Source organism: Limanda limanda, chromosome 1 (genome assembly GCF_963576545.1).
Source record: "Limanda limanda chromosome 1, fLimLim1.1, whole genome shotgun sequence".
NCBI lineage: Eukaryota > Metazoa > Chordata > Actinopteri > Pleuronectiformes > Pleuronectidae > Limanda > Limanda limanda.
The window spans coordinates 34,950,317-34,968,483 of NC_083636.1; the positions used below are offsets into that span (position 1 = coordinate 34,950,317).

General features: G+C 44.0%; 1 protein-coding gene across 3 annotated transcripts; it reads right to left on the minus strand.

Annotated features, from left to right (window-relative positions):
- Positions 1 to 1,035: 1,035 nt before the first annotated feature.
- rnf34b (ring finger protein 34b) lies at positions 1,036 to 16,903 on the minus strand. 3 transcript variants are annotated; one of them, XM_061069434.1, is made up of 8 exons: positions 16,795 to 16,903; positions 11,352 to 11,491; positions 9,515 to 9,733; positions 6,685 to 7,188; positions 4,313 to 4,375; positions 4,008 to 4,209; positions 3,898 to 3,921; positions 1,036 to 2,029 (listed from the first exon to the last, which is right to left on the minus strand). In XM_061069434.1, the coding sequence occupies exons 3-8, from the start codon at positions 9,716 to 9,718 to the stop codon at positions 1,845 to 1,847; spliced, it is 1,182 nt and encodes a 393-aa protein (XP_060925417.1). In that variant the 5' UTR covers positions 9,719 to 9,733; positions 11,352 to 11,491; positions 16,795 to 16,903; the 3' UTR covers positions 1,036 to 1,844. The 3 variants fall into 3 exon arrangements, with proteins under 3 accessions (XP_060925417.1, XP_060925410.1, XP_060925401.1); XM_061069427.1 differs by having other exon boundaries at positions 11,352 to 11,563; XM_061069418.1 differs by lacking the exon at positions 11,352 to 11,491.
- Positions 16,904 to 18,167: the final 1,264 nt, after the last annotated feature.

Consider the following 18,167-nt stretch of genomic DNA (forward strand, 5'->3'; position numbering starts at 1 on the left):
CACACGGACAATCGGTGGACGTGGAAATCAAACGGTATCGCTCGGTGGAAGATGTTTCACTAGCAAGGACCACACCCCAACGATATCTGATTTTGAATGGAAATCGACACATTGCATGTCGAGAGTTGGGGTGAAAGTGTGTCCCAGACAGTACCGAGAACGAGACATGCAAGAGGCAATGCAACACACCGAAAGAGAGGGAGGGGAGGGGAGGAAGAATGGATGAGGGAAGGAGGAGGAAGGGTTGAAGGGAAAGGAAAGGATGGGTCGAAGAATCTGAGACAAACAGAGCGTGAAGAGTTGACCAGATATATGTTGACATGTGATTAAAGGTATGTTTGAGGCGTGGTCCTGCTTCCAAACCAAACCAACTAGTTTCATTAAAATGAAAGATGAACAGGTCATTAAAACGTCTTCCTCAGGGCATCATGTCAGCTGTGTCCCAATTCATGGGCTCCATCCTACGGAGGACGTGGTCTACACGGCCCCAGCTCCTTCCTGGGCCACGCAGAGATCAGACTGGCAAAGGCCGAAATAAAACAAGACAGTCCGGTCTGCAGAGGATGACCGTCTGCATCATATTACTGGTGTCACCTGGCAACAGAGCTGTTTTTATGCCCCTTGGTTTTGTTTCAACGTGTGAAGCATTAGATGTTCAGTTCAGTTTAAGCCAACGTACAGAACTCTGGGATAGTTTGTCTCAAGACGGATCCACCATTTGGAGCCTTCGCTTCTCTGGAAAGAAAGGAAGCATATCATTGGTCGATTTTGGAAGAGCCTTCAAATGCAGCCTCCGAAGGACGCAGGCCCTGAACTGAGACACAGCTGTTATCTCCAAGTCACTTGATGTCGACTGAAACATCTGATGAAGACCGTTTGTGAACGAGTCCAAAGTTATGATTCTGTTTTTCCCGTGGTACTGCTGTCTCAAAGGTCAAGAATGAAACTTCCACACTCAACAGGAACAGCGTGCAGCAGGTCGCCGGCAGGATTCGCGTCTGTGCACCGAGGGAAATGTCAGAGCACATTCACACAGTAGGTGTTCAAACATTTACTTTTTATTTCCTAAAGTTCATTTGAGAAAACAGAAAGAAAAAAAAAGGAGTAAACTATCACACCGAGCTTTGCTGGTTATGAGATGTCGCTACTGATGTGGAATCCTAAACCCAAATATCAGACAAAGGCATGACGTTTGGCACCTCACAGCCTTCTGCGTGTGAGACGAGACGACTAGAAACACGTGTGAGTAAGTCTCTTGAATTTTTTTTTTTCCTCTGATATTGCACATCCTAAAGAACACTGAGGGAGAGAGCGCACGGCGTCATGTGGCACGACTGTGTAAACCGTACCCACTCTCACCCTGGAGTCTTACATATCTCATCACGCTGCGTCGGAACAAACCGATTCGGCTTCAAGTCACCGCGGGACCACCGTCCTCTCCACCTCCTCTCCGGCGAGTTGGACCTCCAAAGAGAGTAGGAAGTGATGGCATGGGGGGTGTGGGAGGGGGGGTCTGCCTGCTGTGTGTTCATCAGACCCTAGAGAGATGAAGAGAGAGGGTGTGTGTTTGTTTCCCGGTTGCAGCTGATGACGGTTGAACAGGGAGGAGCAGTGGGACCGGAGCATGAGTTAGTAGAGAGGGGAGAGGGGAGGAGCCAGACCGCGGTGGGCCAGAGGAAACCGCCTGGTGTCCGGGGAGTTGCTCCCGCCCGCTGCAGCATCAGACCCCCCCCCCCGTGTGAGACGTCATGCACAGCACCTTCTCCTCAGTGGTGAAGTTAGAGCTTGGGTCCACGTGTGCGCACCACAGGGGGCCGCTCCGACGTGCACACGCTCGGGGGTCTTTAAGACTTGAACACGTGCACGGCCCGCACCACGTACTGCCTGCATATAGGACACTCGCTCATCCGCTTCCCGCACTTGGTGCAGGTGACCATGTGGCCGCACTCCAGCAGCACGCAGTCAATGATGGCGTCCATGCAGATGCGACACAGGTTCTCGTCAGCCGTCAGCTGAGCTTTGACACCCTCTGTGGACGGAAAGATGAGGTTAGGTTCCAGTGATAGCACATCCAAATTCACTAGATCCAGATTTTTGTTGGACCCTCATAAACATCAGTCCCCTAAATGTGTCTAATTTTTCTATCAAGATATACATTATTTTCTGAGAAATCAACGAAAATGTTGAAAAATGGCTTTTCACAAGGTAATAAAATCCTGGATCCGCCCCACTCATTTGGATCTGCACCAAAATGAAATAAATTCCCCTAATCAACAGGCAGACAAACATAACTCCTCCGATCCTGCAGTAACATCATTCACCTCTGTTTGGCTTTGCTATGACCTGCAGTGAACTGTCTCATCTAAATCTCTACTCTCTACTTATTAAGTGTACAACTCCTTGTTAAAATGTTTTGTCAGCATTTTTCCAAATCCTAATAAATGCCACGTCTGTAAATAAATCAGCTAAAGAATCAGAGCCGTAGTAGATGCCAATGCTATCGTATTAAAAACCAGAAATTCAGCCGTGTATCAGCTCCAAAATCGAATGGCTCATTCCTTCATTTATGCCCCACTCCTCCACAAAATTCAATCCTGCTGACTAACTAATTACCAATGAAAACTTAATCTCTAGAAACAGATTCAGACGATAGCCAGTGGGCAACGAGCCTGATGGAAACAAAACCTTCTTGATGGAGCTAATAACCAACATAAAACACAAAACTCCATCTGCTGCTGCTGCAGATCGTGTGATGGGACTGAAAGTTACAACAACAACAAAAAAGACAGCTTTTATAAATTCTGCTCACTTGAAACCGAGAATATGAAAACTACATTTAACATTTTTAAACATTCATTCAAAATGTGCCACTAATCCATCACTGGTTTACAGGAGTTAAACGTCTGACAGCTGACTGATCAGCTCATTGGCTTACAAGGCCCACAGAGCTGCGGCCTGTCGGACCATTAATACCATCGTCAAGCCCTTCATGTCAACAGGAGAACCAGAGGAAGTCTGAGAATGTAATTACACCTGATGGAGCCACTGAAGTAATGCGATGACTCATCTCAGAGGTAAGAGCTCGGAGAGAGAGAGAGAGAGTGCATTAATGACGGGACGAGAGGATGAAACGAGACGCTGCACAAAGGAGGAGAGACACGAGTGACAGAACGTGCAGACGCAGAGAAAGACAGGAGATAATGACTCGATTGACCATGATGGGATAATGTACAGGATGATAAAAAGGATCAAGAGGGTAAAAATGGCTCGAGCCCGACCGATTTATCAGCTGGCAGATCAAAAAACAGCTGATATCAACCTTTCACAGACTTATCGCTGTCTGTGTTTTACAGAATAAAAGATGCAGGAAAGATTCACAATTATTCTCTCAATTGAAGTTCTCTAAATCGGGTTGTTTTTTTGTTTTCTTTTAATTTGCAGTAATAATAAAATGTATGGTTTAAGTGTATTAGGGCAATATTGACGATAATGTCGGGTTTATTACTTTATTTACATAATTTTATGAGGATAAGTCATAGTTTAATGAGAAAAAAAGATCCTGTGATAATAAAGATTAAATATTTTATATATGTTTTATTCCAGATCAGCCGGGCTCTAAAAGGCTGAAGCATGCAGACATGTGAAATGTGAAAAAGTGAAATGTGCGGTATCTCTCCATGGAGGTGATGCAAAATGTGTTTTTATTATTAAGATATCTTACCTCCAACACCACTGTTGCAGAGAGGTGGAGGATATGCAACCACTTTATAGATAAGAATGAGCAGTGATAGAGAAAATGTATTAGTGTAGGAAACTGTGTTGAATTAAAGCAGATTAAAGTCGAGTGGGAGTTATTCCATATGTAAAAGTAACAAATATATTCAAAGAGACAATTACCTGCAGTTATGCTCACATTTTCCACTAAAGAAAAAAGGAGAAAACAATATTTTATTAAACGGAACACCGGAGGTCACACAACTTCAACAAAAAAGTGAAATCCAACTCACTGGATTTCCTGTTCTGCTCGTTCTCTCTGTAGAGCCGATGCACTCGCTCCAGCAGCTCCCACTTCTCGCAGCAGCCGGAGTAATTGACGAAGTTCCTGGCGAGAATCTCTTTGAGCTGTCGGACGGAGAGATTCTCTATCGCCTCCTCGGTGTCCAGATCAGACAGTGAAGCCCTGATCCTCCTCTGTGTGGCCGGACTGACCTACAACACACACAGGAAACAGGATCAGCGTCTTTTACTTAGCAACATCATTCATTTCTACGTATATATATTCATATTTATAATAAAAACACAGGAGTCACACCTCTATGATATTTTCAGTGGGCTCCAGGTTCAAGAGGGACGCTGTTGGAGTCTCCTCAGGCTCCTGTGTGGGCGGAGATCAAAACACTGAAGTCAATTCAACTGTGTTTAAACTCTCATTAGTCACCGCTCAGTCTACTGAAACAAACAGTAACTGATTCATCACACTTTATAAAATCAACTCCTCGTAAAACATGTGCGGCTGACTAATATGGACTCAGTCTGAGAGTCAGGGTCAAATGATTCGTCATTTAAAAGAATAGTGTAAAAGAATGTAGTTTATTTAGCTCAGCATAATGATCAATGTCAAGAGAGCGACTAAGTGGCACAAACTCTGATTTATTCCTTATGTCCCTTCAATATCTATCACATTTTACTTACACCAAAGAATTTATGTTTTCATTACAATAGGTTTCAGAGTGGATTCCATCAAGGGTGCAGATCCAAGTTAATTTTTCAATTCTGAAAATGTTTTCAGTTATCAAATAATGCAGAGATCTTAAAAAAATCTGGTATTTGTTGTGACGGATATGTGTAAACAGGTGTCTGTGTATGATTTTCTGGATAATCTCAATACATGTACACACAATCTGGTGATAAAGTGGCCAGTCAGAGTATTCTTCTAGTTTTTTTTCCCAGCAGGATTGTGTAAAAACTACTCACAGATTTCCATGACAGGATGGGACAAGGGCCAAGAAATAAACGTTTCAATTTTGGCATGGATCTTGACAAAGGGGCAGATCCAGGTTTTTTTTCTATCACTTTATTTAACCTTGTGAGATGAACCGAGGGACTGATATCTATGAATTTGTGTAATTTATTACAGGTTGACTTTAAGGGGACAGTCTAGTTCTAAAGTCAGGATATTTTGTAAATATTATTCATAACACCTATAACTGCATCTGTCACATCCCTATTTTGGTCCAATTGTGTTTGAGGGATCCCGCCTGTGGTGAACGTTAGGCCAGCCTAATTGGCTCAAGATGGAGAGTACCCTTTAACTCTGAACTGAACCGTGGGTTTGGAGAATAAAGTAATGTCGCTAGTCAAGAATCCAAACAACAAAAGGATCTCACAGCCCTCGTGTCCCACAGAGTGAGAGGAGGAAAAAAAGAAAATGACAGAGGGAGATTATCTATGGGCGGATGAGAGGAGGGATGAACTCCAGCGTTTGTGTTGTTTCTCTGCAGCTGGGATGCTGTGGGGAGTCTCTCAACCTGTGTGGCTGTTACATAACAGACTCAGCCTATATGTAACAGACCTAAAAAAGGCAAAGGGCTTAAGCTGCGTGGCTGGCTGGTCTGAGAGCCACACACAGACACACACACACACACACACACACACACACACACACACACACACACACACACACACATACACACAAACACACACACACTGGTACTTCTATCTTTGTGAGGACACTCATTTACATAACACATCCACTGTCTCCTCACCCGAACCTCAACCATCAGAACTAAATGCATAAATCAAACCTCTAATTATAATCTGAACCTTTCAACCACATTTTAACTTCCCAAAAAAAAATCGTTTTTTCAATGTCAGTGGAGGAAAATCAAATCTTCCCAGTTTGTGGATTTACATGCAGAGACACTTCATTCAGAGCAAAGCACCATGACAGGACGAACAAAAGAGAGAAACCTGAAAACCACTCAGTGGAGCGCTAGTCCAGCCCACGCCTTTAAATTCAATCAAGTTATCAAGATATCAGTTCCTTAAATGTGTACGCTTGTTTTCATCTACATCCTTGAATTATTCACTGGGAAATCAATGAAAATGTTGAAACTTGCACTGTTATAGAAACTGAAAAAAAATCCACATCCGCACCAATGTTTTATGGGTTCCTTCAACATCCTTCAACCAAGTTCATTAGTAATCTATCCTGTATATTTTGTGTAATCTTGCTAACTAATAAACAAACCAACAAACAAACCCACAGGGGTGAAAACAAAACCTCCTCGGTGAAGGTAAGAGGAAAGAATAAAGTAAAGGGAAAAAAAACAACGAATTGACGTCTGAAGATTTGCACGAGAGGCTGTTTGTTTGTTGGGGATTTGAAAGGAAGGAGCCTGGTCCTGACTGGAAACCTGTAAATAAGTTGATTTCACCTCTGAAACTAATTATCTTGGATAGAATGAGGCCAGATGTGAGAGAAGGATGGCATATGGAGATTAGTGAGTGAGTGAATGCCTGTGTGTGTATGTGTGTGTGTGTGTGTGTGTGTGTGTGTGTGAGTGAGTGTTTGTGCCTGTGTGTGAGTGTTTGTGCCTGTGTGTGTTTCTTTGTGTGTGTTTGTGTGGTTGTGTGTGTTTCTTTGTGTGTGTTTGTGTGGTTGTGTGTGTGTGTGCATCCGACCTGGCTGGGGGTCCCTGAGCTGTCACTCGGGCTGAGCACGTCTCCCTGAGAGGCGGAGAGGACTGACTGTTCCGAGGCGGAGCGGGTGGCGGAGCGGGGCGAGGCGGCGTGCGAGTGGGGGAGCGAGTGCAGACTGTCTGTGTCATCTCCCGCTTCCTCTTCCTCCTCCTCGTGTGTGTCCTCCTCCTCGTCTTCCTCCTCATCCTCTTCCTCCTCATCCTCTTCCTCCTCGTCCTCCTCCACCACCACCACCGCACTCTGGGGCTCCCTCGCCCCCTGGTGACACATCACCAGGTCCACCAGGTCCTCCTTCTCCCGGCACGTGTCTGTGGGGATGTTGCGCAGCAGCAGGTACTGGCGCAGGTCCTTCACCCGGAGCTGCATGAGCCGGGGCCGCTGGAAGGCCGTGCCGCGCAGCAGGTGGCAGGTGGAGCAGCAGCGCAGGTTCTCCTGCAGCAGCGAGCACAGGGCGCAGAAACTCTTCTTACAGTCGCAGCAGATGTGCTGGGGAGGAGAGAGAGAGAGAGAGGAAGAGAGAGAGAGAGAGAGGAAGAGTGAGGAAGAGAGTCAGCGACCGGCGTGAGGTGATTAACGATTCCTTTTCTTCTGACTGAAGCAACAAAACTCATCGTTGGAGTAATTCAATCCACAGCATTCACTTAAGAAAATGTGCTTTTCATTATTGATAATTCGGCCCTGATGTTTTGCTTCTGTGAGCATGAGAAACTATTTATGCTACAGGTCACTTTTGATGAATAAATGAATCACAACAGGGATTTAATTAACTCGAGCTGAGGAAAGTGGGTCGTACGATGGAACTGAGATAGCAACAGTTTATGTTCACGTTGTTTTAGTTTGAAAAACAATAATTCACCAGCCAAGAGTTTGACTTGCAAGATACTGTCGATTGGAACCGAGCGATAATCCAGAATTAACATTTATTAACTTTCACTGGAGCTGCTGCACGATAACAGGAATAAACTTTGTTATCGTTTCACAAAATGATTCGTTTTCAATTTTGAGGCAAAGTGTAAATGAGCGTCGATTTTTCTAACTTTGATGATAACAAACTTGATGAATAAAGCACGATTCATGAAACACAATGTGCTTTACATAAAAGAAGTAGAAGACATTTACTGTAAAGCTATAATAAGAAAAATAAAACTGAATATAAATAACAGGTTAAGATTGGAGAACAAAAATTAGGTCAAACGTAAAAAAAAAAAAAAAGATTTAGAAATTTGTGTCATGAATGTTTGTATTTTCAATGTAGGTCAATGTCAGTGATTTATTGACGAGATGAGGGATCAGGTGGCAAGTTGATTGGCTGAAAATGGATAAAAAATTCTTTGAGTCATTTATGAAGCAAAAATTTCCAAAAAGCTGTATCTCCCTGCTTCTCTGATGTGAGGATTCACTGTTTCTTGCCGTTTTCTATCATTGCACATGTCATCGTGAGTTCATTATATCCTGTAGCTCATATCCTGCGCTCAGTTATTTTTCTGGGAAAGAATAAAGTTAAAAAAAACTTAACTGTCAATAGTTCTTGGTGATGTTTGACATTTTAGAGGCTTAACACTGATACGGAGCATTGGAGTGGACTGACACTTCAAACGTGCAGGGAAGCAGGTCGACCACCGCTGCAGACATCTTCTTATCAGTAACGCACAAACACGCACAAGCACATTTCCACCGCAACAGATACAGTTCTTCAATCATCTGCTCTTAATCCTCCGGCACGTCTCTTTTCAAACCGTGAAAATATCACGCTCGCACACAAACATGAGCGAATCCAGGGAATCGACCCGCCGGCAGACAGGCACCTGGTGTTTGGATGGCGATAGAGCGATCTGAAGCGGCGAGGACACGCCGGCATTAAACTCTGACACGGGCAGAGACCCCTGGAAATACCAGAATAAATATGTGTGTCTGTTGCCGCCCAAGAACTGAGAAATCCAGAGCAGAAATCCCTCCATGGTGGAACTGATAACAGCAACTACACACCTGTAATCTAATCATTTATATGAGGAGTACTTCATGTGAAAGGTAGTCACTATTGTTGAGTTTTGTTGAGTCAAACATATATTTCATGCTGAATTGAAGTGAGTCACATCGATCACAAATACTTGAATAAACTACAAGCAGAGTTTTGAGGTACTTGTACAGTTTGTTGAGTAAATGCACTTTTCACCAGAGACTTTGAACTTCAGATTAGTTTGTTGTCACAGTGCAGAACGTGCTGCCTCTGTTTATTTTGTTATATGTAAATGTGGCACTGAACATGATGATCCTGTAACTGTTTGTGTATTAGAGTTCTGTGCTTTTCCACTTACTGCTCTAATCCAGTCAATTCATGTCTGTCTGACCCTGTTATTTTATTTCCGTGTTTCCGTGTGAAACAGCATGTGAATAGAGATGCTGATATTTTTCCCTTCCCAAAAAGAATACAACCTTAAAAATAGAGAAAAATGATCTTGTTGAGTGGGATTTAACATAACATGGATTTAATTCACTTAATTGAAAGGCCTAGTTCCCAGGTTGTTACATTAAGAGGATCTCTGCTCAGCAAGTGAATCAGTAGTTATGGACGTCAGTGTTTCCTTGAATGCACCACGAGTGAGCAGTCCCTCTCACCGCTGCACGCAAGGATTGCATAACTCAGACACACATCAAAAAAAGAAAACGCTGACTAAAAAGTGGAAGGTGAAGGGTTATTTAAGCAGGTTCCCTCATCTCTGCAGGTTGATGTTGATGTTGCTCTGACCTGGAGGGTAGAAATACTCTCTCTTCAGTATTGTCCCTGGACCCGGTTCCCTCGGCTCTTGTTTACCTTGCGTCTGAAGACGGTGAAGGCCAGTCCGCAGGCCTTGCACAGCTGGCCGGCGCTCCCTGAGCTGGTGGGGGGGTAGGTGGAGTATCCGGCGCTGGGGGCGAAGCGGAAGGGCCCGGCCCCGGCTCCGAACCCGGGCTGCTGCGCCCGCACCGTGCCCGTGCCCATCACCTCGTTCAGCAGCCCGCAACATGACGCCCACATGGACGATGCCCCGGCCTGTGAGCACAGACAGAAACACACAGGGAAACTTTTAGAGAAATCTTTCCACAGCTTTAAAGAGGGAATTATCTCTTAATCCACAGTCACAGACAGAATCATATGTATTATGTATCAGCTCATTCCAGCTCCTCATTGAAGCTAAACAACATATTTATGAAATATTCAAACCCTGAACTCCACATCTGCACTTCTGCACTGAAGAAACGATCAGTGAGTTTTGAACAAAGTTATAAGTTCAAGCAGTAATAAATTAGAATCCAAACTTCGTCATGTAGTAAACAATATATACTGATTAAATTAGTTACCAAGCTGTGATGTTGTTGTTTATTGTATGTGTGTTTAATGTGTGTGTGTGTGTGGTCCAGGTATTACTCATGTTGTGGGGACCTAACTCTGTTCACACATTCACATTATGGGGACTTTTCTTACTTATAGTTACAAAAATCAAGTTCCCATCACGTAAATCAATACATTTTAAGATGAAGACGTGTTTTAATGTTAATGTTAAGGCTTAGGTTTAGTTTAGTTTTAGAGGTTAAGCAAATAATAACTATGATTAAGGTTGGAGTACGATTACAGGAAATCAATGTAAGTCAATATGTCCTCTGAATTCATGGAGACAGAATTGTGTTTGTGTAAAAACTACAATTATCATGTCAACGATGAGGTAATTAAATGATTACTCATTTGTTTCTATCTTCACTAAAGATCTGATGATCGGCTCTTGAGTCTTTTTTTAGCAGAATCACGAGTAAATAACTGAAAAGCAGACGAGCTGGGGATTTCTCTCAGCCCTGAATAGCGCCTGCAGTACCTCCGCAGACAAAGTAGGGCAGCTTGCGAGTCGCCTGAGACTCAAAATCCAGGGCATAAAAAGTGAAATGATTCACTACTGTCTGCAAAACCTTCAACGCTGCGAGCACATGGAATAATTTAGAGACTGAATCTGAGTTTAACAGTAAGGAGGACGTGTCCCTCTAATGGACACTGTCTAACACCTGGAGACTGAGAGGACCACAGCAAATCATCAGCATTTCTTCTCCTCACTCTGGTCGAGGGTGAAGGGCAGAGGGTGTTATAAATCAAATTGTGATCATGGAATGTGGGCTGCACAAATAAAATGTGAATGATTGATTATTATTCTCACACTAAAACAATTCACCTCATGCTCTATAAATTAGTTTTTTCCTTTTATTGGTGCCCTTACTAATCAAACAATTAATTTTACCTATACTGAATCATCCACCCCCGGCCTCTACTGTAACCTGCATGTCTTTGGGAGACGTTCTTTTCTGGTACGGAGGGTGAGAGAGTAAAACAAGAGGGATGAATGAATGAGTAGGAAAGAAAGGGAGGGAGGGAGCGAGGGAGGAGGGGAGATACTGGACAGCCCATTACCGAGAGTGCTCTTGAACAGTCCTCGAGGTTAGAGATAATTAGGCAGGAGAAGCCTCTAAAAGCTCCTATTAATGAAATTTTCCAAAGAGATCTGTGGGTTAAACTTCTCAGTCACTGCATTATTTTGTACAATCTGATACATAAATACGCCACATAAGAAGCAGATGATGGCATGCACCTTGAGGGTCAAATGAGAGGGTGAGAATCTTATATTGACCTGAGGAAAACGTGCAAACTAGAGCCGAGCGATCCCAGCCACCACGGAGAGACTCGGCCGGATGTGTTTGCTGACCACGAGACGGGCCGGAGACACGGAGCAAAGATGGCGTGATGGGAGGCACGGCCCCTTGGAGCATACTGATGAGACGCAGGAGGGAGGAAGGGAGGTCAGCGAGGAGGAGAATATGTCTTCTGTTGTTCCCCCCCGGCCTGCAGAATCAATAGCTGACATGAGCATAATGTAGGCCCTCTGTGGTTCCCCGGCTCTGTGCGGGACAGTAAGGGAGTTCACAGGGTCCTGCCACATCTCTTCCTCAGGCAGTGCTCCGCTCCGACTTGTCACAAACACCCTGTGATCCGACCTCACTCCATCTACTTAGGGATTCCTTACGTAATCTTAGGAGGCAGAGAGGAAGGTGGAGGAAGGTCCAGCCCCTGCTGCAGTCCCACAGCCAGGATGGGTCTCAAACCATTCACATATTTCATTCATTTATTAGATTTTCACCAAACTTATATCTAGACTAAATACTTCATCCTTTGGTCAACAAAAGGTAGAACAAATAGAGTAAAATGCTCATCACCTCTGCCCCCAGTTCAAGGTGACATCTTTAAAAAACCTTATTTTATCAAACCAACAGTCCAAAACATACAAATATTGAATTTACACTTAGATAAGACACACATTCTTTAAAACTGAGAAGCCGGAGGAAGTAAAAGTTTCTACCTTCTGCTTGATAAATAAATTAAAATGGAATCTATTAATTGCTATTAATTCATCTCATGTTAACAGACTAGTCTTAGCTTCATGCATCTTCTCCTGATGTCAATCTGCCACAAGCAGCTTGCTTTGCCATACACCCGTAGCTTTATGCGCACACAATAAAACCAGGATGCATAACAACTTGATTTATTTGCCCGAGGCTTAAACTTGACCCGATGTTCGGCTGCTCAAAAAGTCTCGCAGGTCAGATACAAAACCTCCTCACGAGGGAGTGAAGTCACTGAGGAGGAATATTTAGTGCATCCTCCGCGACAGCGCTCCAATGAAAACAGTGTTACCCGGCGGTGAGCCAGCAGCACGAGATCCCTCTGTCACTTCCATTAGCGAACGGTTAGCTGTGTGGGCAGGGAGTCCCACACAAACAAGGAACAAGAGCAAACACCACTACCCCTTTATCAGCTGTATCTTTAGTTTCCTTGGGAATACTGTATTATAGTGATGGATTCTGTCGATTCCAATCACCTCCGGACACTCTGAATTCCAGGACTTGGCCACATAATTGAGGCATTTCTCACACTGCTGCTGAAACACAACCAGCAAACAACCAGGACACAGTGCACAAACAAACCAGGGGGCCAGCGAGAGGGGAGAGCAGCAACCAGTAACTGTGCCACAGATTTAAATAGAAAAACCACCTGGGAATGAATATCAGCTTCGTTCAGGCCTGATTCCCCAAACAGTAATCTGACCCCATAAATACAGCTTCAAAAGAAAAACTGTATCGACACAGACAAGTGTACACATATGGGGCGGAACCATATTGAGGAGTAAATGGGTCGTGTGGAGATTGGAGCTGGAACGAGTCTGAAACCGAGAGATAAGACTTCATACCTCCGAGCAGCGCCAGGTGGCTTCTGAGCAACCTCTGCCGAAAAGGTTCACTCTCAGATTTATTCTGAACACAACTGGAGAAAGTTGACTCATGTCATTGATGCATTAACGTCAATGTCAATCAAGTCAAGGGCATTAACAACCTCAAAACAACCAGGTGCCCAGAACCATTGAGTCTAATGGTAACAGTGAGAAACCACATAACAGGAATCATCCACAGTTTGAATCCCAGTGTGGAATTGTTTTGCTTATCATCTCTTTCCTTATGTTTCCTGTATCTCTACACTAAAGACTATTAAAATAAAAGTACAAAAAAATCAATGTGCTTCCTCACATTGATGATTCATCACAAATGTATATATCTTCATAGCAATATAATAGATACTTTAACCTCTTAGAGCAAAAAACTATAATTTATAGTTTATCCTATGCACATCACAGGCCAAAACACAGAGACAATTAACCATTCAAAGCTACGGACAATTTATATCCGGACTATGAATGTCTTTGGACTGTCGGAGGAAACCAGACAGATGAAGAACACGCAAACTCTGCACAGGAACAACAAGCTGGGATTCGAACCGGGAACCTTTTGTGCTGCGAGTCGACACTGCTCACCCTGCTGGAGAATTCTAAAAATCTAATATTGGCATAAATCAGTTGTGCCTGACCTGCAGCCCCATCCACCACATCTCAGTGGAGCTATTTAAAGGAGAAATCCACCAATTTCACACATCAAAATGAGTTTGCAGGACTTGGGGAGAACTACTCCTCTCTAGTCCTGCTGCATATATTTTGATCCAGTTTTTCTACACTGTCCATCTTGAGTCTGAATATTGATTCAGAGCATTAAGGTGTTTCAGTGGTAGCTCACGGCAAGAATGTTCCTGGTTCGAATCCCAGCTTGACCTTGGCCTTTCTGTGTGGAGTTTGCATCTTCTCCCACAATCCAAAAACATGCAGATTGGGATTGTGTTAATTGGAGATTTTAAATTGTCTGGTGACCTATCAAGGTTGTGACCCGCCTCTCGCCCCAATGTCCGCTGGGATTGGCTCCAGCTCCCCCTGCGACCCTCAAAGGATAAATGGTAGAGAATGTTTGGATGGATGGATGGATGGATGGATGGATGGATGGAGAGCTAAACTGATGGAGGACCTACATCTGTATGCGGTAAAACAAAATCTCTGGTCCTCGACAAATTCTGTCTAATGCTATGTATCATCTCAAGTCTCAATCACAGTCTATGCATTTGCACACATCAGCAGCGATCAATACACAGATACAGTGTAACCCAGACTGAGAGTATTAAGATGCCTGCAGAGTAAACATCTGTGCACTATCATAAAGCGTCATCATTCACCATATTTCCATCAGGAGCTGACTCTCTCTCACATTTCATTTCCGCTCTCTGTCGGCTGAATCCTGATTTTTCTCTGGAGATGTCACTCACGCCGGTGAAAGTGGATCCAGTCGCCCGACACTTCAGACCGGGGAGTAATTTCGCCAGAGAAAATAAACTAATTCATTTACGGCCTTGCGTTGTTTGTCGAAAATGATCAGACTCAATGTGATTTTTTTTCTTTCTTCATTTTAAACTACACATTAGTGAATCATGCGCAAGATGTACTTGATTCAGTCGTGTCTGCTGCAGCCTGCGGACATCACATGCAGAGAGAGAGAGTCTGGAGAGAGATATGAACATTAAAGTCGGCTACGGGCTAAGTTTGGATTTGTGTCTGCAAAGTAAAATGTTTAAGCAGTTTACTCCGAGGGCAGAGGAGAACTTGGCGAGGATCTAGCCTGGAGAGAGCTTTCGATTCGGCGATGCAAACGCATATTGACTGCTGCAGAGTTTGTTCTGGAATATTAAAGCATAACCAGACTGTTTTACAACCCGCTCCAGAGATCTGCCGTGCCCCCCGGACTCTCTCTATAGCTTTAGACCTCTTCATCCACTTTAGAAGTCTGCCCTAAGTCAACTTACATTCTCATCGGGAATATGAGCATGAGCCGCTGAGCTACAGCCCTGTGACATCTTATAATTTCAGCAGAGATTAGTGTTTGCGTCTGTGACGTCCAGTTTATATGAAATGATAAGAGGATTTTGAATGGAAAGAATTTTAAAAAATGATCAAATATGCATTTGCATTGAAATATATATTTAGCCCAAGACTGCATCACTGATTGGTATTGATAACAGATACACTGTGAGGGCAGTAGATGTGAGCTATGCTAACACCGTCTGTTCCACAGCGGCTATACAGCTGCTTTTCAATATGAATCAGATTAGAAAACAAAAACCATAAAGTCTGTTTTGTTTTATAGGGACACAGTGATGATAATGTGCTGCAGGTAAATTGATTATAAAAGATTATATACTTAGATTAAGAAAAGTGGGTAGCTAAGGTACATTTCCCCCATTTTAGAAGAGTCAATTTGCAAACCTTACAATACTCTGTATGTGTATGAAAGCTGAAATACTAAATAAGAAATATTTTTGTCCAATGTTGACTGAAAACCTTAACTCGAGAATGACATTATTCCCAAAACAAACACTATGAAATGTGTATCACCTTCACGTATAGACCACACTCATTCACCCTAAGCATATTGTGATATTTAAATATAGATTTAAGTGACTGGCCAGGACTAGATACCTCTAGAGAGCATGTACCTGCACTGACATCCCCACCCCCCCCATTCACAATTATGATAATGTTTCTCTATGAAATGAAGGTCAGAGAGAATAAATACAGTACAGTATAGTGGCTGTATTTTTCCAGTTCAAAGTATTTGAGTATATGCATGTAATTACTTTGCAATAACAGATATTTTTCAGATGTTTTACAGCAGAACAAATCCTCACTGCAATAACATGTGATGCATCAAACAGCAGCTCATTACTCTTATATAATGCATGTATGTATGTTGATGATGCTGATGATGGTGGTGGTGGTGGTGATGGTGGTGGCTACCAGCTCTGTCTAACCTCTCACTGAGCCACAAACCTGCCCTACCGGTGCACCGATGACATCATCGCCAGCATCTTCATTATGACCAGGTCCTGAGCTCAGACATCCCCGTCCCCCTGTTCGCTCCCCCCGCCGCTGCAGCCCGGCTCTGCTCCGGCTGCAGGACCACATCTGGATCCACACACCGGCTGACAGCGGGGAGACTCCTCTGGCACCGGACCTGAGAGGAGACCCGAACCGGTATGTGTGTGTGTGTGTGTGTGTGTGTGTGTCAACACCGAGATGTCTCCCAAACACCCTCTCTCTCTCTCTCTCTCTCTCTCTCTCTCTCTCTCTCTCTCTCTCTCTCTCTCTCTCTCTCTCTCTCTCTCTCTCTCAATGACCGCAGTCTCTATCTCATTAGAGCGGATTAGAGCCTGACGGTGAATGGACGTCCCTCCGCCGGCTTTAGTCCACTGAACCATCTCACTGGGGTCACATCGGGCTCATTTAAAGGCTACACACTGTACCTACTGTTCATTATACGCAGGGGAGAGCGTTTCCAAAGGGTTGCACACTCGCCAAGAAATTGAAAATCATTCGGACAAGAGCAGCACCAGTAGGACCAGCAGCACCAGCAGCAGCAGGCGAGTGGATATCTGATGACAAGCAACCAAGCAGCCAATTATGCGTAAAAACGCAGAACGCCTGTTGATGTAATCGCAACTTAAGTGTCACACCAACAACATGAATTGACGTGAGGATGGAGGTATCCCTCTCCCTCCCGCGGTGCAGCATCGTGCGCAAAGCCCAACACAATAAACCCGCATCACCTTCCAATCCGAAGCACAAAGCAACCGCGGAGGGAGTCGCGTACCTTCATTGGACCTCCCGTTCCAGGAATCTGCCGAGTAATGTCAGGACGACGACCATGGCAAGTGCACAGGGAATCAAACCATTACGTCTTCCCTCTCTCCGGCTGCCTGTGTGTGTGGAGGAAGCATAACGTAATGGCCAAGGAGAGCCGCGGCCAATCACAGCGCGGAAAGAGTCACCGTTATCTTTAGCAGCCAATCCGCTTGCGCACAGCACCGGAGTGGGCGTTCCTAGCCGTGCGTAAAGACGCTTGTTTGTGCCCGACGGACGCGTCATGCTACGTTCACAGCTTTGGTTTCACATGTACGTGCGGAAAGTAATGCGCTCAACTGCAACAGCCCTGATTCAAAAATGGTTTATTCTATCATGTGTTATTTCAGGCAGGATTTTTATAGGCTTGCATTTTTTTAAAGGGTTTATAATTGTTTAGGTTTAAGATTCTTTGGGGCTAAGTCTTTTTTTTGGGTTTTAGGTTTAGGGTTTTCTAGGTGTAGGATTTAATTTTAGGGTTTTGGATTTTCCCCTGCAGAATTAACCACTTTTGCAAAAGCAATTCTATAATTTTAACTGTATTTATTATATAAGGTCTTATTTCAACCTACATCAACGCATGCAGTGTTTTTTCTGTTTGTTTTACACCTAAAGTATTTGCATGTACATATTATTTGACCTCACTATTTAACCCATGTACGTGCATGTGTGCATTCCAGTGCTTGTGTGTATGCGCACAAGGCTGCTGTCTGCAGTACAGGAGGTTAAAGGGATTTTTTCTTCCATCACAGCGCCAGTACTCGCTGTGAGCCCGAAGGGGGCAGCAGATAGCGCTGCATCATCGTTATTGTCATCACTCAGAGATAACTGAGCCTCAAGGGGAGGAAGGAAGGCTCCTCATGTTTGTTCTGGCTCTATAATGCAGCTCCTATCATAAAGACTGCCACTGTTGCATGTGTGCAGGAGACACCAAGATCCAGAGTGATGCAACTGCAGTGTTAAGCTGCTGCCTAAGTACATTTAAATTCTCTGCCATCTCCTGCACATCAAACAGTGACCCCAATATGTTGATTTTATGTCACACACCAACATTAAAGGATCTGTTAAGGCCTCCGGGCCCCCAGTGACACACTTTACAGCTTCAGAACCGGCCTGAATATTCATCCACAGTGTTCAAACTTCAAAGTTGTGTTGGAACATGGAAGTGAACACTTTTCTTCCCTCACGTGTGCGTTATTTGAGAAAACCACTTCGGGTAGATGTGCCTGTGACTTAACGTGCTGTACACTCAAATTAGAGTTTTCACTTGTGGTTAGTTGGCACATGCAATGCAGATACATATTCGTGCAGGTTTCGACATGAGATGAGTTGATATAAGATTCC

Bases quoted from the DNA above. Each gene is read 5' to 3' on its own strand.
- rnf34b (XM_061069418.1), bottom strand. The intron at 4,210-4,312 runs GTGTGACTCCTG...TGTGTGTTGTAG, and splicing joins CCACTGAAAATATCATAGAG to GTCAGTCCGGCCACACAGAG. The intron at 3,922-4,007 runs GTGAGTTGGATT...TTTTTTCTTTAG, and splicing joins CGAGCAGAACAGGAAATCCA to TGGAAAATGTGAGCATAACT.